At 34.8% G+C, this 27519-nt stretch overlaps 1 protein-coding gene across 2 annotated transcripts in view; it reads right to left on the bottom strand.

Moving 5' to 3' along the window:
• Window positions 1-2389: 2389 nt before the first annotated feature.
• Window positions 2390-27519, bottom strand: part of LOC138692595 (zwei Ig domain protein zig-8-like) — a 1559187-nt gene continuing 1534057 nt past the window's right edge. For both annotated transcript variants that reach the window (XM_069815597.1, XM_069815598.1), the window contains one exon: window positions 2390-3730. In XM_069815597.1, the coding sequence (XP_069671698.1) occupies window positions 3609-3730 (122 nt within the window). In that variant the 3' untranslated portion in view covers window positions 2390-3608. The remainder of the gene's footprint in view (window positions 3731-27519) is intronic.

Genomic DNA, 27519 nt, shown 5'->3' with positions numbered 1-27519 from the left:
CTGGCGTACGGACATGTCCGTACACGCTTCCCTATGTAGACCGGTCCCATTCCACCCTCTACCGCTTTGTTTCTTCGGGATGAACTCTCCACGCTAACGTCACATATAGAAAGCGGATTTTCGGTCCCGATACTGAACATTAAGAGTACGTCAGTTACAGAGAGGTCATTGAACTTATGCTACGCTCCCTCCGTATACGCCAAGGGACGTGATGTTTTGTCTCTGTGTAGGGACCGAAAATCAGCTGTCTGGAATAAGATGATGGAATATCACTACCTGAGACCAGTCTGCATAGGAACCTCTGTATAATTTTAGCCTGAAGCTACTGCTTATGATAAACCGCACTGGTAATTTTATATTCATTACTTGAAGTGTTCTAGAAAATATACCTGTATATTTTAAATAAAATTGACAAATGTAGTTAATGGATATAAATAAAAGTTTAAATCTTACTTCTATTGCTCTATTGCAGTTTAACTTAGGATATAAATCCAGTTTTATCCTCCGTAATGTATATATTAACGTGCCCCAGATACATTAATGCGTATACGTGACACCAACAGAAACGACAAAACTTATTTTTAGATGGTGTAATTAATTCAAATTATTACTATTTGCGACTTTCAAATAAAATTAATTCTTTGCAGTCGATAGAGGGGAAATGTACATGTTCATGCTTGCAGTTTTTCTCTCATAACGCGTGGTCGAATTCTTGGGTTTCGAAACAGTGTGATGAAATTTAATATCTCCAAAGTTGCAGAACTATAAAGCAATGAAAGGATGTTGCTCGAAAGTTAACTTACGTGGAAGTGAAAACGAAACAAGTAATTAGTTCCGACAAGTTGGAGAAATTGTTTCCAAACAAGGTTAAGAAACACTAGACTACTCATTCTCTAAGCTTGAAATTTCGAAAGTTAAAAGTAGCCCAAACTCTAATTCTTAGTCGGTGTAAATGTGTTTCAAATAAACGAAGCACACGATTCACTTTCAATCTTTATGCTACAATAAGCAAGTAGCCTATAACTTATTATACGTATTATGAATTGTTCATTCCGCAATGTTATGAAGAATTATGGATGAAATCTGCACTTTGTAAAGTTTTTAAATTTTCTGTAAAGAAATCTGCTCCTTCTAGGTGTATCGCAGTGAAAAAATTGAGTCTCGACTAAGTACCGGTATATGTTCACTTTTTATATGATATTTTAAAGTATGATATGTATTTCTGGATAAGAAAATGAAAAGCAATTGGTAGACCTGGGATTGAGACAAGGCTGCACTTTATTCCCTGTCCTTTTTCATTTATATATTGACGAAGCTCTGAGAGAATGGGAAGCTAAATTTAAGTGATTATGATTTTGACATGGGGAGGACAAAAATAATATCACTATCCTGTGGTGTGTTGATGATGAAGCAATTGAAGCCAACGATGAGAATTCCTTACAGAAAGCGACATACGAATTGCAAAAGGTCATGGAAACGTATAAAATATCAAATGGCTTTTTAAAGGAGCATATCCTTTACGATCTAAGATAGTTATTAATAATTATACTCGTATTACTGAAAAGGTTAATAGCTTCACCTTTTTATGATGCAAAATATCTTATCATGAAGAAATTGACATCAATGAAAAAATAGTCAGATTTAACCAAATGGATGGTACAATTACAATAAATCTGTCAAGGAAAGCAAGGAAAGAAACTGTAATGAAACTTTATAAGGTGATTGCGGCTCCAACGTGTATGTATGGAAGTGAAACGTGGATTATGACGAAAAGAGATCTATCCAGATTGCAAGTCGCAAAAATGAAATTCCTGAGAACTACGGCAGGACACAGTCTGATGGACAGGACAAAGACATAAGGAAAGAACTTGGTGTTTAATGTTTGATAAGGAAGATAGAAGAATATAGAAATTCTTGGATAAGTCTTGTGCAGCGAATGAATGACGATTGCATTTCGAAACAAATGATTAATTATAGACCAAAGAGACGGCGAAGTTTGGACCGTCGAAGGAAACGACGATGAGACCAGATATCTTAGCTGTAACAGGCGAAAGCCTAAATACATAAGTTAAGAAGAAGAGGAAGAAGAAGTAATTTCACAGAGCTTGTTCAATTAAATACTGAAGAGTTATATTCGTATTTCGTTTAACTTAATTATAATAAACTTATGAGAAGTGGAATAGTCTATAACTTAATAATAATCTGAGAACGGAATGTAGCGTCGGATTTCTTTTACTTTGTGTTAAGGCAGGTATAGATTTTTATGCACGATGATATGAATAATAGTACAAAAACAAAATAACTTTAATATACATTTAAACGAATGATTATATTTAATTTTTTTGTAAGTACAAAATTAACGTTTTGGTATAAATGAAGTAATCAGATTTTAATTTTTGGTAGGAATATGGTATTTAGTTATAAATTGTGGTACAAAAATTTCTGAAAATGTGTATATGTATTCTTACCATACTAATAACTTATTAAAATCAATTACTGATAACCTAGAATCTACTAGTACATAAACTCATTAGCGTATCCCCTTCATCTTTCTAACGTATCAATAAAATTTATTAGTTTCATTCGCAGGAAAATGTCGCGTTCGAATTATGAAGTTAGCTTTCTCAGTGCTCTAAGTAAAGAAACATTAAATTCTTCCGAAATGTTGGAGATATTAAATTTCAACATACCGTGGTTGCGAAACCAGGTAAGTTCATTATGGTAACTCGTCAGGCCTAAAATCGAGTAAAACATATGAAATAGTTTCCCTACCTCACAAACTATAATTACATTAAACATTTTCAGCTCTTCGAAGCACATTTTGGTTCCAATTTCAAAATAATGCCACTCTACATTTATAAGATGGAAGCAGTAGTTATTTCCGAAATTTGGTGGCATTAGATCTCACACATAGCTGCAAGACATAAGAAACTATCAAAATCCATTTTTTGTGAAGTCTGATATTTTATAAATTACAACACAGTATTATAACTTTAAAATGAGCATATAATAATCTTATGTAACATACTTAATGTATAATTGTTATTTATACATATCCTTGCAAAAACAGTTATGAGAATTTATAAGCAAGATCCATGTGTAAGTCTTATATCTCGTTGCATCAAATTTACTTCAGCATTTATCCTGCATGATTATTTAACATATTTACATTTAATACAAATATGATAATTTGTTTCGCAATTGGAAATAATGCAGGGAAAATTACTCTGAAGACTTGCTTGGTACATCCAAACAGGGGTGTCGTAATTACTCCAGTTCACATTACTCTTATTACCAAATTTACTTTCGTGACGTAGGCTGAAGTTTACGCTATACCTCCCTCGACCGTTATATTTTTACAATACTGCATTTCAAACTTTTAATAAGTAGGCCATTTGTCATACCAATTCTCACTGAAAACACTTTCCATCTGTGCCTCTGTATTAGAGTAGGCCTTGCTTCTTGGAAAGGAGATATGATCATGTGCTTCTCTGAATGAAGAAGACATCCAAAACACTCCAGAATACAATTCTACCCTGTGATTTTGATGGCGATGTGGAGGCGAGGCGAGTGCTGTGCTTGATGAAGGGCGCTCACTGCAGCTCCTGTCACCTGTGGAGCATGAATGTTTGAAGAAGCCACGTCAAGCCCAGCTGAAGTAGAGCCCATCGACCCAGGCCTCTGCCCCACGTGCCGCACCCTCCATGCTGCATGGCCGCTGGGTTCTCTCCTGCAACATATTATTATTATCATAATCATTATGGTGCCTCAGAATTTTTGACGATGTGCCCCAGGGTATAACTACCCTAAAGCACTCTCTCTAAAGGTCTAAGATCTATGAAAACCTTAGAAACCTTAAGAAATATTTTAACGCGTTATAAAATTGTCGGAAAACAAACTCTTTAGTTGAACGAAATGTGTTGCTTAGCAAGAAGGAAATTCGCTGATCTAGCTATGAATTCTGATTGACGCCAGCAGACGTTGACATACCTTCATCGCGGGACGTGTATGTTCACCTACTTTACATTCTTCAACAAGTGTATTAATTTACGCCAAATCAAAGTAACTCGACACGTAAGTCCACCGTTGTAGCTGAGGGGATAGCGAAACTAACTCCGAACTCAGCGGTCCCGGGTTCGATCCCCGGTTGGGACGAGTTACTGGGTGAGGTTTTTGGGGGTTTCCCCCAACTCCTATGGATGAATTTCAGGTAACTTTATCAGGCGATTGGAACCCCACTCATCTTTGCCACTCCCTTTCCTCCCCTATCACCCTTTCATTCATCATCTCGTTACTTCTTCTGGTTTTCAGATCGCTCTACAGGCGGTCCTCCGAAGCTGCTGACTCTCTCGACCAGCCTCCGTGGATTGTATTCATGCAATGATGGATAGCTTCTGCAACGAAACCCGGGGTAGACCTTTTCGGAGGAGAACTTCCGCCTCGGATCGTTAAGGGAGCCTTGGGGAGGGGTTGCAGAAGCAGGAGTGGTACATGGGCTCTGTTGGCTGTAGAGACCGGTGTTAAGGGGTCAAGTGGTTAGGTAGGTGCGCGTAGACGTAGAGGATCGGTGGGCACGCAACTTATCCCATATCGGGGTGTACAATAGACCTCAGGTCGTAGTGCCAGGGATGTTCCCTCCCTCCTAACAAGAAAAAGAAGTTCGATACGTATCTCTCCGACGGGACCTCAAACTCGAAGTATATCTATCACTCACTACTGAGACTAAGTTAGAAAATGATTGTTCAAATTTTGCTGCGATACACACAACAGCATAAAAATATTACTGCCACGTATTCGATCTTTAAGTAATTGGATTACTAGGCATATATCACTTTATTCTTCTGTTACAGTCATGTTTTCACCAGCGTCCCTGATAAATATGGCTAATTCAGCAGTATTTTGAATACCGTAGTGTCATCTAGTGCCTAGGAATGTAATTTGCAAGTATAAGTTTCATTAATTAATTGTGTGACTTTATCAGAACTCATTCATATTATTCAGTCTGCGACTGTGTGAGATGACAGACTGATGCACTTCATTTTTAGACTATGTTACGGGAGACATCTTCTGGAGCTGAAATTAAACAGTTTTTAATATTTCTCCTCGTTCCGAATGGTTTCACCTTTTCCGCAAAACATTTGGAAATGCGTTAGCTGGCACGAACCAATTTTTGTACTGTAACTTATTTACTATTTTGAAGTTTTGTCTGTTCTTTTGTTCTTTTAGAATTTCTTTCCACTCGTCCCCTAAAGTAGATAACAAATTATGAGATTGGTACAGTGTCGTATGGACTTAGGTTATGTTAATCACTGAAATTATTAGTGAACTAACATTTGGCACAACTCTACATTAACTTGTAAGTTAATTAAACAATTACAATTCTATTAAAGTTAGAATGATTCCATTGAAATAGAATTAAAGATATCTGTAACTTACACGAACTGTTACTTTTTCGTACTCCTTGGAATGTGTTCTACTGAAGTGTCATTTGATCTTAAAATATTATTTGTGACGTTTTATTTGGTTATGGTAGTGATAATAATGATAATATCATATAGGTGTAGTTGCTATTATTATGGTGATTGTTCTGATGTTCATGGTTATGGATATAATATTATAATAGTAATGTTCATTATTTTGTGGAAGTGATAATGTTATTATTGATGTTCGATATTATGCGGATAATATCATAGTCATAGTGTCGGTGATTATGGTTTGGCGGTGATTATTATCGTGGTGATGTTTATGATTGCTGTGGTGATTATTAAAATTTCGGAGATGCTAGTTATTGCGATTGTGGTGGTGACTAAGTATGATGGTGAAGAAAATAGTAACTGTGATGTTGGTGATTAATATTGTAGCACCATTGACCACTGTATTGTGCTTGTGATGATTATGCAGATGGTAACTATTGTTACGGAGATGTTGGTGCTGATGATTGTGATGGTGTTGTTAATGATTAGGCGTATGGTGGCTATAATAATGCTCAAGTTTATGCATATTTTATTACATATTTTTATCGCTTCCAATAATCCACGGGTATCGCCAGGGACTGAACTCGGTAACTTAAACACACAGCCCCAGGGCCACGAAGGACATATAATGCATTATTAATTACTTGGAAGCGAGCTGATGACAATGGGATGTGTGTAGGTAGTAAATCAGAAACAGCAGTCCGGCCGCGACGAAAAGTACCATGCGTAATTAATCGAGGTCGATATAGTTATATGTCTAACTACACAAATACGATAGTTGCAAATAAAACGGTGCAACATGCACAATACAATTTTAATGGCTGAGGGGAGATATATGTGGAGGTATATAATTAATAGATACAGTAGAGTTATGCGCCGCAGTATAGAAAACATCGTTCATTGTTTCTATTTACGACAGAAGCACTTTCACAAATTTACGCTTACGATTGTACTAGAAATGAATTGGAATATTCATTGTTATAATACATGTTTATATTACGCTTAAAGTGATTTCTTCTGGTATTTTAACTACAAGTGAAACACTTTTTTTTAAAGATAATGGACAACTGTAATTCAACAATATGAAAACTCTAGGGAATAGTAATATACATTACAAGAGCGGTATGTTGACGTTTTCATGGTCGAGGAAAAGATTGAAAAAGCGAAACGTAGTTGAGATTTTTAATTTCCGAGAACATGAAAACAAACATACCGCTCGTGTATCGTACATTATTTTGTGCGAAGATCGTTTATTACATACCTGAAAGACGAATTTCTAATTAGTTGCAATGAAATCTCCATCTTGGTTTCTGTTTAATGACGGCAACTTCGGAAAACTTAATATCTTTCTTCAACATTGTTGCTATAAAATGTTTTCTGTGTTTACTATACTCCAGCAGGCCGTGATATACGTCTGTCTCCCCCCCCCCCCAGTCTATAAATGCGAACTTAAAACAAACGGTAAGGTTATGTAATGATTAATTTTTCATTTTAATATTTTAAAAATATTATTTATATAACATATTGCAGTAATAACATCCGCATCTGGAATCTAGTTGATTTTTTCACGGCTTCCTTAATGTTACTTGTATCAGGAATGCAGTAAGTTTCGTGGAGTAGTAGACTTTACTTAATTTTTGCAAATATTTAAAAACAATAATTAACATTGCAATTTAGGTGAAATTGCAGTGGTAAGTTTCCAATTTATAATTATTACTATATTGAACGTTTCTAAAAATAATATGTTAAAAGCCTAAAGCAGTAAAATAAATGTCGCGCTTAAGCGGTAAGAGGAGGGAAATTGTTATGTGTGTTACGTTGGGAATACTGAATGTGGTATTTCACACTTACCGCGTATTGGTTCTGTGCGGAAAACAAGCAAATACGCAGATCTCGCACAATATAATTATACCTGTAATTTTAATATTATAACTTAAAGTTTACTTTAGGTCTCAAATACAGTAAATAATTTCTATAAATAATACACCTTGTAAGTATAATTTAGAATTGTGGATTTTTTTTATTTCAGGACATTTTATATAGCTTACTTTATGTTCAATGTTTAGGCCTACTTTTAATCTCTTTGTGATGTTTGTAAACATGCATAGAACTAATCCTAACAGGGAAGCGAAATTCTCGTCACCGGAACTCTCGTCATTGTACCATCTAGTCACTGCTATTTTTTCACCCGGTGATTTGGTCAGCCGATATTTTGGTTTCAGTACACATTTTCTTATAAATAAGAATTTATTTGACAAGTAAAATATCCATAGGTACACTCTATAAAATGCTATGTGTTTAATGTTTCTAAATTGTCACATAGCATAAAATGTTACATTATTTATGTAATCCTTCTTTCTAAATCCCCCACTTTCTTCTTTTTAAGAGGTGGGGAGTGGCCTTCGCAATAACCCTAAAGCCCCTAATATTTCGTGATGCTCCATCAATACAATAAATTGTTAATAACTAAAACAAGTAAGAACGTCGCCTTACACCTAATTTTTTTTGGCTAACAACACAGAAACAACCTTATAAAGAAATTTAAGTCTCATTATACTTATATGCGAAACCACGGAAACAACCTTACAGCGACATTTAAATCTCATTAAATTTTTCCAATAAACATTAATAAAGTATTAAATATAATCGGTGATTTAAATGTAACTGGTGGCCAGAATGCCGGTGACTAAAATGTAATCAATGACAAGAAGGTATAATGACATCATCTACGGTGATGAGAATTCCCAGACACATCCCAACATACCTTCGGGTGAAATAGAGTTTTCACTTATATAATAATAATAATAATAATAATAATAATAATAATAATAATAATAATAATAATAATAATAATAATAATAATAATAATAATAATGAGTTGCAGTCAATTCATATTGTATTTAAAAGCCAAAATACTTTTGAAATTGTTTAAACTTCACCAAAAACTAAATTTTCTTTAAAATAAGGGCATTATTTCAATCATAAAAGGGATTCAATTTCTATAAACAAAACTGATAAAGTGCTGTTAGTTTCACTTGTCACTCTAAAACACAGAAAATAATCAGCCCAACATCACCACCATTCTCTAGAGCAGTATTTCTCAACATTATTTGTAAATGTATTCGATATTTTGAATTACTCCATAATACATTTAATAAATGTAACAAGATAAGTTTTGTACCGGGTTTTTCCCGGGGGAAAAAGACGGTCAGAGCGTGGTGCCGACCACACCACCTCATTCTAGTGCTGAGGTCACGGAAAGCATGGGGCTCTACCTCCATGCCCCCCAAGTGCCTGCAGGGCATGTGACGGGGATGCCTTTACCTTTTTACCTTTAACAAGATAAGTTTAATTCGTAACAACCATTATGAAAGTTATTTCTATAAAATCATCATGTATTCGTGTAATCTTTCTAGTAATGCAGGGATCAATGCAATGAATGAACTTCATCAATTTAAACATACAGGAAAAGTGCTTCAGTATTTGGAAGCCACATATTTAAAATTAAGTTTACAGTCATACAAATACACAGAGGAAAAGGGCTTGTAGAAATTAGTTTTTTTACGCGTAACGTCCCAACCCAAACTGATTATAACATCACAGACGTGTTTCCTGACGAAACTCTTTTGTGTTCTATTCAGAGACTTTTCTGCATCTGTCAGTATTCTGTCTTTCTAAATCTAAATTAATTATCTAGTGGGATGTTAAATCATGAGTACCGTAATACAAATTACGAATACAGCCCTCATTTTGTTTTTAATTACTAATATTTGATGTAAGAAAGACTACAGAACTTTTCATTAAAGCATTATTATGGATTTCAATAAAAAGAACAGATATTTGTAGTCTATGACCCTCTTAAAAGCTATTTTAAAATAAGTTACAAGCAAAACTCATCAGTTTAAGTAAACACATGTCACCTTAAGTAAAATAACGCCTATTTTTTTAATTTACACTTTATACACAACTTTTTAATTTATTTTCAAATCTCCTTAAGGAAGGACAGCCCTCAAAGATCGTTGCAGGTAGGTCATTACAATCATTTATAGTTCGAATTAAAAATGAGAATTCACCTACATCCGTTTTCTGTTTTCTACATTTGATTATAATATTATACAAAATGTTTCAGTGACTGTTAGAAACTTTTACGGATGATACAAATGATGAACATGAACAATCTGAATATAGAAACTCATGATAGATACAAGCATTTATATGTGTAGTTAAGTTGCTTCCTGTATCACATTGGTAAACTACAGCCATCATTCATTATACAGCGATTAAGGGAACACTGTAAATCACTTTGTTTTCTTTAATGTAAACTATGTCGCCATGGTAATGTTTACCATGTGCATACTGCACAGAACTTTGTTTAGTGGGGCAACAGTGTAAATTACGATAGCTTGCTAGCAACTCATAGGCAATGCACTGGAACCTTACATCAGTTTAAATGTAGCAGAAATTTGTTATGACGTTAGGCTTCTTTGGCTGGAACATTACATACAGACAATAAGTTTGATTTATTTTCTGTCTTATTATCACGGAAAACTTTACATTGAAAGAATATTTTGGTGTGCATTTCATTTGGGAAAGGGGAAACGGACATGAAAGGAAAGGTATGAGACTTTATCAGTAAAAATTTAATTTTCGGTGCAGGCTAACTCATAATGTGTTTATAAAAATTTCACTAACATTTTCAAGGAATTGGGAGCTGCAACATAACTTCAGGAAGATGGTTTAGAGTTCGATGTAGCTGCATACACTGACTACGCATATTTAAGCTTGCAACTGCAAAACGAAACTTTTTCGGGCGTGGGTTTCTATATGAAAATTGGTTTTATTTTATCACCTATAAAATTCCTAAAATTTGTAACGAAGTCAGTGCAATACTCCGTATAAACTTCTCTCTAAATCGATTATTTAACAACGAAGTATCAACTGATGTGCCTTTGACTAGCGTTAGGCCTACATAATGACCGTTGGTTCGATTCTACACGGGGGAAAAGTTTTCTCGTGAAGTGTATGAGAGAGATGCCAATTCGGCACTGTGATGAAACTAGGAACTACAGCGAAGAGCGAAAAAGCCAGCTCTAACATCCGAAGAATCATCGTGCTATGCTAACCACATATTATCCCCGTACTTCAGGGATGTCTAGAAAAAAGAACATGAATAACCTTGGCGTGCGGCAAATTGCGGCAGCGTATCTGGTTAGAATATTGGCCACGAAGAACACAAAACAGGGGTGGGCAAATTACAGTTTAATTTTTAATGTTTTGTAGTGAAACATTTATGTTTGTAATTGAAAACTATTTTATTTATCACATGGTCGTACTTTGGGGTATTTAGAAAGAAAAATTATATTCTAATGTGCTATTCAGAATTCAAAATACATTTTACAATATGCAATTAATATCTTTAGAGAACACTACCATTTATACAACTACATATACAGAGTAAACAGTAAGAAATGCCATTAATTTCCAGTGGTTATTCTTTGAGATATTTCAAACCAAAAAATGTAATACAATTTTGTTCGTTTTTGCTCCCTTTACAAGATAAAAATGGTTTTATATGAAACATTCCATAGCGAGTTTTATGAAAGTCATTTATTTAATTCCCAATGTGCTCAATAAATTTAGGAGAGCAGTATATTACGATAATAAATGATTGATATAATTTTAGTTTTATCTTTCAAACGTGAAGAGATTTGATCCGAACAAAATGTAACATTGTATCATTCCTTTGTATGTGTGTACATTTTTCAGGTCAAATTTCTGCTTATTTAAAAGAAAAATCTACAATGCTTTCAGCTATTTATAATCATAATACATTGCTGTCTCTTAAATTGACTGATCATCTCCTATCTAATTTCGTTTAGCGAAAAGTATTGCCTGTGAGTGAGACAAGTGGTCTATGGTCTTGAAACTTACATTATGAAACATCTAAAACAATCAGTATTATATTTACTGTTACAAACACTGAAGATTTCTAGAACGGTTTTTTTCTATTTTAGAGAGAGATAAATATTAAGATACAGAATTTTTTCCCTCTTTTACTTGTAAATTCTGAAGCTTAAGATGTGTATGTACGTACGTATGTGTGTATGTATGTATGTATGTATGTATGTATGTATGTATGTATGTATGTATGTATGTATGTATGTATGTATGTATGTATGTATGTATGTATGTATGTATGTATGTATGTATGTATGTATGTATGTATGTATGTATGTATGTATGTGTATGTATGCATGTACGAGGCGCATCCAGAAAGTAAGTTTCACACACTTTCAGGAAAACATTTATTGGCAACAGGTACAGCAGTGTTTCAGCTATTTTTCAACATAGCCACCATTAGAATTGAGACACTTATATCGTGGGATCAACTTTTGTATCCCTCTGTCGTAGAACTCTGCCGCCTGTGAATGGAACCAGCGTGTGACAGACGTCTTCAGCTCTTCGTCGTTGCCAAAACGCTCACCGGAGGACAGGAATTTCTTGAGGTGCAAGAAAACGTGAAAATCGCTGGGAGCAAGATCAGGACTGTAGGGTGGTTGATCAAACAACTCCTAGCCAAATTCCGTCAAAACAGCTGCTGTGCGCCGAGCCGTATGTGGACGAGCATTGTCATGGAGGAGCACATCACCTGCAGTAAGCATTCCACGCCTCTTGTTTTGAATGGAACGTCGCAATTTTCGCAGTGTTTCACAGCAACGGTCAGCGTTCACTGTTTCACCTCTTGGAAGGAAGTCAATGAGCAGAATACCCTTCCTGTCCCAGAACACCGTGCACATCACTTTCCATACCGACAGCGTCTGTTTGAATTTCGTCCTGACCGGAGATCCACTGTGCCGCCAATGCATTGACTGCTGCTTGGTTTCCGGGGTGAAGTGCGAAATCCAAGTCTCATCATCCGTGACGATCCTGTCGAGGAACTCGTCGCCGTCATCGTGATACCGTTGCAGAAATGTCAGTGCTGCTCCTAAACGTTGCATTTTGTGTTCGGGTGTCAGGTTTTTCGGCACCCACCTGGCACACACTTTTTTGAACAGCAGGTGCTTAGTGACAATCTCATGCAACAAGAATCGCGATATCTGCGGAAAATGGCTGCTCAGCTCCGTAATCGTGAAGCGATGGTTCTCCATGATGCACTGCCGCACCAGCTCAACACGATCATCATTGATGAGGGACGGTCGCCCACTGCGCTCTTCATCATGGACACTTTAACGACCTTCGGAAAACTGCCTACACCAGCGACGCACCATCTGCTTACTCATGATGTTCGGCCCATAGACCTGACAGAGCTGCCGTTGAATTTCAATTGGCGCAATGCTTTGTGCATTAAAGAACTTTATCACCGACCGAACTTCGCTGGCGGAGGGAGAAGGAATAAGAGCTTCCATTTCGGACCACTGCTGCCACGCTACTGGCACCAGGCGGGACCTGTCCGTCTGGCATATGACTGATATGTCATAGATCTGATACGCATGCGCAATTGACAATGCTAATTACGTTTACTTTCAAGGGGAAAAAATCGGGAAACTTACTTTCTGGATGCGCCTCGTATGTATGTATATAATGTATGTATGCATGTATGCACATATGCATGTATGTATGTATCTTAATTATGTGTTACAATTTACTAGAGATCTTATTTCTAAAGTGTAAAATATTGTATTTTGCCTTATCAACATTCTATTCATTTTATTGAGGACATTCCACTGAATTGTGTGAACGGAGAAATTGCTATAGATGTAACCAGTTACAAATCTATTTTCCAGTTTTATTTTGATTGAAATATCTCAGCACTTTCCTAACGTAAAATATTGTCCCATTTTACTTTATAGCATTCCAGCATCGTGAAAAGGAAAACCTGACGTCTCATTTTATTTCTTATTTATATACAACATAAAACAGGAACATCAATTGTTTGGGGAACTAGACAATTCGTTTGAAAGTATTATACCAAGGACATAATTCACCAATTTTAAAGGTTGCTGTGCTGACGGCTTGGTGTAACTCAATCGAACATTTATGACTTTTATATAGAAGATAAAAATGGTAGTAATTTTTATTTATTTCTGACAGGTTTAGATCGGATCCCGGTTATATTACAACGTCTAAATACGAGTTTTCGCTGAATTTCAATTCACTGGTCAGAAAGAAATAATAATAATAATAATAATAATAATAATAATAATAATAATAATAATAATTTATTATTGCTATTCCTCCTACTACCATTTTATTAAATAATTTCACACCTTACATTACCGATGACAATATTTTCATGCTCTATTTTCTATTCAGCGTTTTTAAAGAACAGATAAACAGTGCAAAATTTAGTAACAAAATCTGAAGACATAAGAAGTGTATTTTTCTTTATTTGTCGCTGGAGTTAAAAAATTACAATTTAGTGTTAAATAAGACAATTCGAACCAAAGAAATGATTAACAGAATGAATGAAAATTGATATATTAAAAGTAAAAATCATATTCTACAAAATAAATATTTGAAGAATGATCATAACTTATTCTGCAGACGAAAAGTAGTTTTTTGACAATCGGCTTTTGAAAGAAGTCAATATCTGATGACCCCTTTAAAAAATTACAATTCAGTGTTAAATAAGACAATTCGAACCAAAGGAATGATTAACAGAATGAATGAAAATTGATATACTAAAAATAAAAAACATATTCTACAAAATAAATATTTCAAGAAAGATCATATCTTATTCTACAAACGAAAAGTAGTTTTTTTAACAATCGACTTTTGAAAGAAGTCAATATCTGATAACCTTTTTACACTATATATATGTACACTAGAATACCCTATTATTACTATTTACACTATTATAAAGAATGTAGGTTTATATTGATCAAACATATTTACAATATTTACAAAATAAGTAGACTATAGGCTACAGTATTATTAAATAAAATATCTTGCATTACAGTACACAACTCTGTACATAAAAGTACATTCTTTATGACGGTATAAATAGTAAAAATAGCGAATTCTAGTGTACATATTGTAAATAATTTAAATTGTGAATATTAGTGTAATAATTATTAAAGCGGTCCATATTTACTTCTGCCCAACTTGATCAAATAGAAGTCGCGTGAGCAGCCAGTCAAGTACTTCTCTTGCATATATGCACGCGCATAGACAACTTAAATCTCCAGTAACACTTAACTTTGCAGCCTCAGGGGATAAAAAACGGTCCCTATTCATCACTAATAACGTAATTTTGAATTAGTTTTATAATTTTATTGTCATTCTATGATAGCCTGTCGCTCATAAAATTTATTGTCCTAATTTTAACAAATAAAGAGTTAACTTACATCAAAGAAGACTGGAATAAGCAAATAAAACTGCATGTGTTGTGTACCAAGACTATGTCTGATACTGTAATAATAAACATAAGTAGAGATGAAGTAGCACACTTGGAAAAATAAATACACAAACTATCACGAGAAATAAACGGACCAGAAGTCGCAAAGTTTTTTTAGGTAATGGATTTGGATAAAATAACGTTTATGAAGACAATATTGCTTACTTGCAGGGATGTTAATGGAGTAGACCTGTATGGAACACTTATATTGTTCGTGACATGTTATAGTAATATATATTAGCCACCGGCGTAGCTCAGTCGGCTAAGGCGTTTTCTCTGCCGAATTTTCATACCATTGAAATTTTACTCCTTAATTCATTTCTACCTTACTATTCATCATTTTGTAATTCTCGCGTTTCCATCATGCAAAGAAGATCCACCAGCCGTGATTTATTATATTTTCCGCTTCTTTTCTTCCCAGTTGTGACTCATTCTCATCTTCTCTTTGGTAACCTATTCCCACTCATTCATTCTTTTCACATGTCCAAACCAGCACTGTAACTCTTTGGTTACCACAAACAGTAGAGTAGAATTCTTAAGTTCATATTTATCTTATTGTGTAATTAATTCTACCTAGTGCAGAGCATTGTAATGACATTCTTAATAATGCATTTCTGTTGACTGCAATTTTGATATTAATTTAGCGTTCATATTCCGTATTTGTACGTCATAAATCATTAAGCTTATCACTATTGGTTTATTTAAACACATGAAATTTAATTTACATAAATATCTGTCCCACATAATTCCATTTAGCATTCCTATTCCAGACGGACTCTCAGTTATTATCTTTGTTATTTCAGAAGCAATATTTCCTTTCTTTCTATAATTTCAGCTCCCAAGTCAGAATAATATATGCTACTGTCTCTCTCTAGCATTAGATATGCAGAAAGCAAAATTCTGAAAATTAATATGTACCGGTAACTCAATGTTTACGTAAATGGTATGGTCCTAAATAATATGAGTAAGAAATAATTTGGACTAGTGTAGGTCAATTCCTAGAAAGTTCATTCAGTCCACTTCATATTATGACTGTGAGTATTTTTGTTTTTTTTTTTAAGTATAGAACAAAGTGGAATTAAACGACTTAATAGACCTAATAATGAAGAACTTTCTAATATTACGAATAATAGTGTAAGTGTGGCGAATAGTGAGCTTAAACCTATAATTGAATCCTTTTTTTTTTTTTTTAGAAAATCCTTAAGTCACTAAATACAAAGTTTTGGGGAAACACAAAATACTATTTAAAAGAAATGCATGAGTTAAGAATTCGAATGTTTGAAATGGGAAATGCTTGTAGAAACGTAACGAATATTTCTGTATGCAAAAGAATATTTTTAAATACAGGGACATCATTTTATTTTTAATAACATTTTTAATATTAACCTGGCTATACCTTTAGAGAACCGGAAACACCGTTCGCTACCTCCTTCCAAGACTGGAGTTCGATGATACCGGCGTAAAACACAAACAAATCACTTTACTAGGTATAGGAGGGAAGAAAAGTACTTCATCCATTTACGTAAACTAGGAAATATCGCGATTTTGAGTTCGATAATTTTCATTAGGTTTTTGTTTAATCAAAATGCAGTACTGTATTAAGAATAAGTGTTTTTACTCACGAACTGAGCTACTCATGCGAACGTATTCATTATGCAGTGTATAGTATACTGTCTACAGCACATTAGCGTACAATATAGAGAATGAAGTTCAATGGAAAAATAATCATAATATGGATATTTAAACATATTTTTGAAAATGGTGGCCGTTCATTTCGATACAGGCTTCAGTTCTAATGTGCATATTATCGCAATATAGACTATTGCATCTAATTCCAATTGCCAGTTTCGTCCTTCGTACTAGTAACTCATGTTGAAATAATTCTGTACCTACCCTATAAAAGAGTACCTTATGTACTGTAAATTCAATCTTCACTTCTGCCCGACCCGCACAGATAAAATTACTCAGACATGCTATCTACTGTCCGTCCAAGTGGTTATGCCGCAGGATCGTAGAAAGGAGGGAAATCACGTGACAGTTAATTACTTAACGAGGCCCTTTTATTTAAGTTATTTTAAACAGTTGTATAATATTACGTAAACGTCCAATTCCTAACAGAAATTAATGTTTTCAGAAAAGAGCTAAGACAGCCCAGCTTTTACAGAGGGGCGTGCAGAAGCAGGTGGGGGAAATCGGGATGCGACGCAGGCAAACGGACAGTACCTGTGCGAAAATATGATTCAATATTGAAAGTTCTTTCGTCACTGGAAAACGCGAACATATTTCTGGAACGTACTATACTCAATAACTCGGTGCTCTTTACTATATGCGGCCTTGATTCTGTCTGGAGAACAGTTGAAAATTCATTAGTAGAAGGGGTGGGAGTGAAGTACATTAAAAAACTCAGGTACAATAAAAATTGAAGTAAAATAAAATGATTTCCCTGTAGAAATAACTCTAGCCTTATATTCATGGTTGAAATTGTTTGACTTATGGGGTTTCCCAAAATCTGGTAAAGATTTAATAAAACAGTCTATTTATTTAATTAAATAATTAAAATTTGGTTAAAAAATAATACGAATTTGATTCCCAAATGAGTATTTAGAAGCTGACTTCATAATTTTTGCTTCTCTTACTAACTTACTTACTCACTTACTGGCTTTTAAGGAACCCGGAGGTTCATTGCTGCCCTCACATAAGCCCACCATTGGTCCCTATCCTCAGCAAGATTAATCCATTCTCTATCATCATATCCCACCTCCTTCAAATCCATTTTAATATTATCTTCCCATCTACGTCCCGGCCTCCCTAAAGGTCTTTTTCCCTCCGGCCTCCCAACTAACACTCTATATGCATTTCTGGATTCGCCCATACGTGCTACATGCCCTGCCCAACTCAAACGTCTGGATTTAATGTTCCTAATTATGTCGGGTGAAGAATACAGTGCGTGCAGTTATGTATTGTGTAACTTTCTCAATTCTACTGTAACTTCATCCCTCTTAGCCCCAAATATTTTCATAAGCACCTTATTTTCAAACACCCTTAACCTATGTTCCTCTCCCAAAGTGAGAGTCCAAGTTTCACAACCATAAAGAACAACCGGTAAGAACAAATTTTACTCTAAACTGTATGAAATGTCACTAAGGACATAAATAATAAAATTCTGCATGAAATTATCTAATACAATAATACATTACACAAAAGAAAACAACATTATTCTAACAAATTAAAAATTCAGACACAAAATAGCATATTTACCAAACACAACAGCTTAGGCTATAGTTTTGTTCATTCTGTGCCACCCTTCTCTACGAAACCTAATTTTATTTTCAAGCGAACGTCGGAACAGAAATACCGTTTGACTTGCAGTATTTTTTTTTATAAAAAATGCTATATCTATCCCTATAGAACAGAAATGAGCAATAAATTGAAATTCAATAAAATTTGACTTCTGGGGTCTCTCAAAAAACAGATTCAATTAGTGACCAAACATGTCATAACATAAGGCGAAGTGGACAATTAATGTGAAGCAAGGCACCGGCATAGCTCAGTCGACTAAAGAGCTTGCCTGCCGATTCGAAGTTAGGTTCGGGCGAGGGTTTGATTCCAGCTTGGGCTGAATACCTGGTTGGGTTTATTCCGAGGTTTTCCTCAACCATAAGGCAAATGTCAGGTAATCTATGGCGAATCTTCGGCCTCATCTCGCCAAATATCATCTGACTAACACCAATTCCATCAACGCTAAATAACCTCGTAGTTCATACAGCGTCGTTAAATAACCAAGTAAAAAAAATATGAAGCATCCTACAGAATCAGTGATGACACAGCTCTCTTGTTCACACAAGAATCTTCGGAAAATGTCAACAAAAATCGATAATATGCATTTGATATAGGCCTAATTGATAATAAATATTTTTCTTTATTTAGTTAAACAATGTATAGGTTTCAGAGGTCATCGTGAAGACAGACACTTACAGAAATACAAATATTTACTTTTTATAATTATTGCACGAAATTGAGTGTTTATTTTCAGAAAGGTTAATTTTATCAATTATAAAGAAAAAAACAACATTTTTAATAAGCATATTTCTGTATGAGACTCGGTTTAGTAGATTTCAGATAAATAATTACTTCATATTGATATACCAATAGGATTACGAATAATAAATCATTTAAATGTGGATAGAAAGCGTGCCAAAAATGTACTCCAAAGCACAATTATTATACTCTAGGTGATAACCACAGCGAATCGGGGTGGGAAATGCTCGCAATGCTCACATGGCGATATTGATTGTGGGCCCGGAAGTTCATTAACCTACGAATTATCAATAAACCCCCTGTCAACCCTCCGGCCAAGGTTTAACTAAGCAAGGAACTCTGGCTTCGTTTCTTTCTCAAATATAAGTTCAAGAAGGCTTCACCTTCATTATTTCATCACGTAGCATATACTATGTAATGACCATCGTTGTGGCTATGTGACTAGAGCGTGGCCTTCCCAATCAAGCACTCCAAGATTCGATTCTCGGCATGGACAGTGGAACAAATTTATCTGCCATGCGAATAGGTGTTTATCCGTTTCGTTGTTTTCTGATTGTCCTGTGATGCCACCGCAGTGGCCTAGAGCAATGCCAACCATGACCAGAAAGAGCAGAAACTTCCCCCTCTATCTGTAGGCTTCTGTTGTGTGTGTGTGTGTGTGTGTGTGTGTGTGTGTGTATATATATATATATATATATATATATATATATATATATATATATATATATATATATGTATACGTTGTGTGTACGTTTTGTTTGTGTGTACGTTTTGTAAGCAATGTTTGTAAATATGATCATATCACCCCATCCCTGGAAGCAATAGGTTGGCTTAAACTAGATAAGAAAAGAAATTTACATTCACTTCTCTTTCTCTTCGAAATCTTGAACTCTTATATTCCTTCGTACCTGTCGTCTCACTTCACTTACCTTCCTTCCCACCATAATCTGAACACACGCTCTCGTCATGAAACAATACTAACAATACCATCTCATTGCACATCCTCATACTCATCCTCTTTCACAACAGCCCTGCCAAGACTCTGGAATTCGCTACCTGGGGCCTGTTTCTCAAAAATACTAGTTTAGTAGTTCACCAGTTACTAGTTACCAAAGTATATTTCACCAGCTCTAGTAGATTCTGTTTCTCAAACTATTTCACCCGTCTAGTAACTTGTGACAATTTTTCACTAGTCACATGATCTCTTTCATTAGTCAGATGATTGAGTTCATTTGTTTATAGCCATTGGTAGGTATTGTTATTTGAGGTTAGGAGGCTAAGTTGTTTGTATATTTTGGTTCTTACTTCTCTCTTCTCTTGAAATTCCATCAATTGAAAGCAAATTATCTATACTCAATATGATTAATGACTCGAAGGATATATTATTCGGTGCGTTTTCAAGCATAATAACAAAAATAATAAAGTAAACGACTGGACAAAAAAAATTTGTAATATGTGAGGCTATGGAACTGATACTTCAGAACAAAGATTATGCATACGTTAGGGACACTTATTGGCCCAACATTAAGAAAGCAACTTTGACGAGTACCAATTCAAGTTCACAGTATCATAATATGAACACATTATGTAGCTAGTGGGTCTACTGGCGACATGGATGCCACTTATGACTTGAAAAATTCGCTAATTTTTTTTTTTTTTTCAGTTTTATGTTTGATCTATTCATAAATTAGTGTCGTTTTGTATTTAATTTGTAGGCTCAAGTTGACAATGTCAGAAGAACTGGCAGTGGAGGAGGAAAGCCAGCAAAAATTACTGCAGTTGATGAATTAGTATTAGATTATTAGGAAAAAAATTCTGCATGTGTTGCTGGTCTAGGGCAGAAAAACCAGATGGCATTGGAAAATAATCAACATCCCGATTTGTAGAGCAATTTGTATTTGAAGCTTTGCTGATAATGCATGACCTATTTGTTTGTCTTGCCATGGCAGGTCCCACTATATTTAACAACTCTCCAAGATTTTCAGCACTTTATTTAAACCGTTCATTATATTTAAACAATGCTCCCGTAAAGGAATAATAATTGTTCTTTCTCGATATAGTTTTAGCTTTTCTCACAACAACTTCTTCACTACTTCAATCGGAATCACTAAACGACATATATTAAAAAAATAACTACAATATTTTGTTTTGATTATCTGAGAAAGATTGCCACTGGTAACTGATAATATAGAAATCACTAGTCTTTAGAGTCTTGTAGGAATATTCCTGTTGAATACTAGTATAATCAACTAGATTAGCATTTTGAGAAACAGAATCACTTATGAACTGGTAAAATCGACCAATATTACTAGTCTGTGAACTGGTAACTACTACTTTACCCTTGTAGTTTCTAGAAACACAGACTTGTAAAATAAACTAATATTACTACTGTACAGACTGGTATTACTAGTCCGTAAGTTTTGAGAAACAGGCCCCTGCTAGCATCAGGGACTGTCGAAATAAAATTTAATTCAAACGCAAACTAACTAGGCACTTGGTCAGTAACTGATTTCTTGTAAATAGTTTCCTTAATCTATTACAAAATATTTCAATATCCGATAATTTTATCACTATAAAATTTTGTTATTCTAGGTTTAATTTGTAATTCAGTAAATATAAAATATTTAATGTTTGTCTATGACTATTACACTTTTACTACGTCATACTACTTTTGACCAATAAAACGGTACGGAAGGACGTATTTCAACCAATCATGGCTGCTTATCGCACAATTTTATCGCGTCCCTAGCATTTGTTTAATTTTATCGCGTCCCTAGCATTTGTTTCTTTGTTTGTCAACATTTGAAACTGCGCTGGTCTGGACGTCAAAAAAAAAAAAAAAAAAAAAAAAAAATTACAAACCAATCCAGTCGATGCACAGCAGTTTGAAATATGGCTCGCATTGGCATTCAAGAACAAGAATTAATAAAAATCACTGATCATACCTATGCATCTTCTGAAATCCTATTTACAAATAAATGAAGAGCACCATTCGGAAATTTTGAATAAGTTGAATACACTATGTAGGCCTACATCAACGAGTTCCACTTCTATTACGCACACGTCCAGTATAACATCAATTGAACCACCAACCACATTCAAATTTGAAAATTGTACATTCAATAATTTTTCCTTTTAAAATTATTCATGTTTATTTTTTATGTCCTCGTCGTTAATTAAAACTTTTCTAACACTTTTGTATATTATTTAGGTTATGTTATAGCTTCTGCTATATGATATTATGGATAGTCACGTATCAGAGATTGTTTAATATTAATATTTATTGAAAATCATCTGTCAAGTGACGTTGATTACTGGGATTCGGATAATTGAAGTGGAATGCAATTGTTTTAATAAAAATGAAACTGAATCAACAAAGACTTCTTGACTAGTAACACTGCCATCGTGATATACTGTAGATCGAGAACTTCTCGACGAGAAGGTATTGCTAGTAATCATAACTCACTACTGCCATCTAGCATGCATCTAGCGTAATATTTGTAATGTTGAGATGGTAAAAAAATACATTTGAAGGCAGTTGTATTTTCGTAAGTCAATTAATATTTTATTGTATTGGAGTACTTCGTTACTTCTAATCTTTATATACTTTCTTCTAATCGTGTAATAGTCAATTAAATCCCACTCGAGTTTTGATTTTCTCTAGATAAATCAAAACTTCTAGTGAGATTACTGTTGATAAATTATCTAGCTTTCATTAGTCAAGTAATCTTTTCGTACTTTAATTTTTATTGTAATTGTAATTGTAAATTTAATATTGTAATTTTATTTGTAATTGTAACTGTAAATCTAATAATAATTGAAGAGTCCACTACAAGAATGATGGATGTCATTTGGAATACATTTTGCAGGAGAAGCAATTGAAAGTTTGAAATGCTTAGCGCTCAAAGTTTATGTGATTTTCCGTTCATTACTGGATAATGACTATCAGTCTTAATGCCATATAACTCTGTATGTACATTCTATATGTCTTAAGCTATGCATTGACAGTCTTGGTTCATTTTCGACAAGAAAGTGACATCCATCATTCTTGCAGTGGACTCTTCAATTGTAAATTTATTCTTCATATTATAGTTGGAATCTCCTGGTAGAGGGGCAGAGAAGGGCTGACGGCCGTATCTCTACCAGATTAAATAAATAAATACTACTACTACTATATACATTTTCGTTAGTTGATATTAGATGAGTAAACGAAAATAAATTAATTTCTGGACTCAACAAAGACATTAAAACCAAAGTAGCTACAATAAGTAAAAGAGTAAAAGCCGTAGTGGTGTGCAAGCTGGAGAATGGGAGGGTTAAGCAGAATAAGGGAAGTAAGAAATAAATAAATATAATATAATATAATACAATAAATAATACAGAGTGAATATATATATATATATATATATATATATATATATATATATATATATATGATCTTAGTGATAGAATTTACAATTTTCTGTAGTTTTTTCTGAGCGTTGATTGTGGTTAAGATATGAATGATCAAATTAAAGTGAACTAGATACTCATATCAAAATTTAATAAGATTATTATAATGATGTGTACTAGGTAGAAAAAAGATCGCAATGACTATAACAGAGTGAAGTGTTAAAGGCTTTTAAATAGGAATGTTAGTGTGAGGATTTTAATTAGGATAGATAGTTTAAATTTAAGAACGATATTTTGATAAAGTAATAATGATCAACAGAATAATATCCTGTAGAGTAGAACGAATTAGGTGTAATGTAGAAAGACGGAATTATATATAAATTTAGTTATCAAGATTAGAATGCTGAAAGGAACGTAAGTATGGAAGGAACAGATGGTGGACATTTAAGATCAGTAAGAAGAAATTAACTGTTTGGGGTTAAGTTAATAGCGAAAGTAGAAGAGTTATTAGTTTAACAGGCTGCCGGGATTGCATGCTAATTGTAGGTATGTAGTAGAAAGTTATGGTGAAACCCGTATACATAAGTTGTGGTACATCATAACTAATAGCTATAAATGTTGATGACAAATAAATATCTATTTATTAAAGAGTGAATAAAAGTATGGAATATTGTTTATACCTATACTATGTTTAATTTAAATATGATTGTAAAAATATCTACTAGGAATTCATAACTTAATGCTATGCATGAAATTTATAACTTCTTTTTTCTTAGGCAAAACTAGTGTGAAAAAAAAACATTTTTTTAACAATAGCCTAAACATAATATGATTAAAGTGTTTAACTCTTTTCTCACTTCTGTTCATGAGTCACTAATTCTTTTTATTATGTCACAATAACTTAAAAATGGTTGCTTTTATCTTGTTACTCGACTAAGTTCCTTACAAACATTTCGTCACATAAGTAACGGAGTCTGAAATTTATAAATACTCGTACTCTTACTTCTATAACAAATGTTCTACTGTATGTGACTCGTTTGTAGGTAAATTATTACACCCACAGTTGTTAATTTTTTTTGACAATACAGGGTGTTTCAAAAATACGGGGCATAATTGCAGGTATGTATTTCCCACATGTAGACAATCAAAATAGTTCATTACAACATGTGTCCGGAAATGCTTCATTTCCGAGTTATGGCCTTCACAACATTGAAATTCACCGGAACGTTTTTCTTTCCGCAGGTCGTTGTCATTACAGAAGATGTTCAAAATGTCCACCTCCTGCTTGAATACAGACCTCACATCGATGTCTCATTGACCTGCGAACACGATCCCAAACTCCAGGAGTATTGCGTATCTCCTCAGAACATGCCACAATTCGATTCCGAAGGGATTCCAAATCAGGCACCGGAGACGAATAAACCAATGATTTTAAATGGCCCCACAAGTAGAAATCGAGAGGGTTCAGATCAGGTGAGCGTAGAGGCCAAGCAATTGGGCCACCTCTACCTATCCATCGATCAGGAAACCTTCGATCCAAGTACCGGCGAACCGTACGACTGAAGTGTGCAGGAGCGCCATCATGCAAGAAGTGAATGTGTTGACGATTGATCAGTGGAGTGTCTTCTAAAACATGAGGTATGGTGTTTTCCAGGAAGTTTGTGTACGCCTGCCCTGTAAGTCTGTTTACAAGTTCATGGGGTCCAACTAATCGATCACCAATGATACCGGCCCACATGTTGAGGGAGAACCGCACCTGGTGATGAGATGGAACATTTGCACGTACGCCCATACATGCTGATTGTGGAAATTTGTTATGCCATCTCGTGTGAACTGTGCTTCATCTGTAAATAATACTAAGGTAGGAAAGTTCGGATTTACACCACACTGCTGCAAGAACCACTGACAGAACCTAACTCGTGCAGGGTAATCTGCTGGTGACAGGGCCTGTACGCGTTGCAAATGATAAGGATACAATTGATACTCTTTTAACAGTCTCCAGACAGTCGTATGAGGAACATTGACTTGCAACGCTACCCTTCGTGTGCTGATAGAAGGAGTCATGTTCACAGCCTCCAGAATCTCCTCCTGTATTTCTGGAGTTGTAGATCTTGGTCGTCCCCTTCCCAAACCAGGAGAGTTAAATTTTCCATACTCGCACAGACGGTAATGGAGACGTACAAATGTCTTCCGATCTGGACATTGTCGCTGTGGGTACCTCTCCTGGTACAAACGACGAGCCAGCGCAGCATTGCCGTCCGCCTTACCGTACATGAAGTGTACCTCTGCCAGCTCTTGTTTTGAATACATGTCGCACAGTCTAATGCCTACAAAACACTGAATGTAACCTTCGCCTCGGAATGAACTGTCAGAGTGCCCTCTTAATGTCTCCTTTGACGGCAACGACCTGCGGAAAGAAAAACGTTCCGGTGAATTTCAATGTTGTGAAGGGCATAACTCGGAAATGAAGCATTTCCGGACACATGTTGTAATGAACTATTTCGATTGTCTATATGTGGAAATACATACCTGAAATTATGCCCCGTATTTTTTAAACACCATGTATAAGTCATGACCTCCTTTAATCTCTAAACAATTTAGAATGCAATAAAAATATTAAATTTACAGTCCATATATAAGGTATTTTTTAAACACCATGTATAAGTCATGACCTCCTTTAATCTCTAAACAATTTAGAATGCAATAAAAATATTAAATTTACAGTCCATATATAAGGTTATTCCGTTCAAAGTCAAAAGAGTAATGTAAGATTTTGCTGTACAAAAATTGGTTACAGAAAAAAAATGTACTATCCATGTACAGAATTGTGAGCAGAATAAAAAAAAAATGTAAAAGTTAATATAGACTACCATTTAAATATGACTTTTGTCACACTTCCTATACCTGAGAAAATAAATATTCTAAAATACATGCATAATATTAAGTGACTTGCGGTCATTATACTGGGTGAACAGTATAGAGCAGAACAGGTTTCACGACCTCGCGCGGCCTTGAGTCCCCCACCTCTGCACGCATAGCCGGCCGGCCGTGAAACTTGTTCTGCTCTATCTGTTCACCCAGTACTATACTGTTATGAAAATGTTTATTTTATCTTTTTTTTTTACTCTATGAGTCATTCGGCGCCCAGAAAACAATATTTGTGACGGTATAAATGGAAAGCCTCCAATTTTCTGTGAATATCTCATATTTAATTATGTTTCGCCATGTAAGACTACGTAGTATGCGATTTTTAATTGGTAGACTATTTTAACGACGATTTTATCAACCATGCGGTTACCTATCGCCGATATAATTGGTAACAAGGAGATGTCAATGTATTCGCCACATAATTAAGTGAAATTCGTCGTATAGTTGGGGAAAATCTCGGGAAAAACAAGGAAAATTTGGTACAGTCACGATTATCCGGTCTTTGGTCATCAGACATTCCGTATTATCTGTCACTGTTCGTGGTAGATCTTGCAGAGAGAAATTTTCAATCAGAAGGTAAGCAAGCATTGACAAATTTTTTTCTTAAATATTTTATTGTATTTATAACTAATGTGGACCTACTCTGAGTTCATAGTTCATTAAAGTTTTGTTCTACCTTTTTACTCAGGAATTAAAATATTTTACTATAATAATTGTTTTATCGTACTTTTTTTTTGTTCTGCATTATCCGACAGTTTCCCTTATCCGACTCCTCCCAGGTCCAGTTTATGTCGGATAACCTAGACTCCACTGTGAGACTGTTCCTCGTATAGGCTAAGGAGATTTTCATTAGATTAGTATTTCGTGTTAATATTCTCATATGGATAGTAAGAAGCATGGACGTGTAAGTTAGTTTCAAAATCTGAGACGGAAGTAACAGGTGGACAGGAAGGCCGAAGGGAAGCCAGGCTGACAGGAAACATGTGTCCAGGCGTGGAGTTGACTGATGAGGGAACGTATGGACTTTGCCTGCGGGTGGTCAGTAAGATGACGCCAAGCCAGGTTCCAATAGAGATGATCTGGTATATGTCAGAGGATTGTCAGGACGCCGGAAGTAGGAGGTGTTCTAGTTAACGAACAATTTTTGAAGAACGCGTCTTAAGTGACGTAAGTGTAATCATGGCCAATCAGGATTCTTAATAGAGACACGTGATATATAGATAGGAGGGCGAAATTCTATGTTTGGTGGTTGAAAGTAGAGGATAGATTTGGCAGATAGACAGAAGGCAG

Source organism: Periplaneta americana, chromosome 17 (assembly GCF_040183065.1).
Source record: "Periplaneta americana isolate PAMFEO1 chromosome 17, P.americana_PAMFEO1_priV1, whole genome shotgun sequence".
Lineage (NCBI taxonomy): Eukaryota > Metazoa > Arthropoda > Insecta > Blattodea > Blattidae > Periplaneta > Periplaneta americana.
The sequence above is the reverse complement of the archived record's forward strand: the minus strand, read 5'-3'. Positions and strand labels throughout refer to the sequence as shown.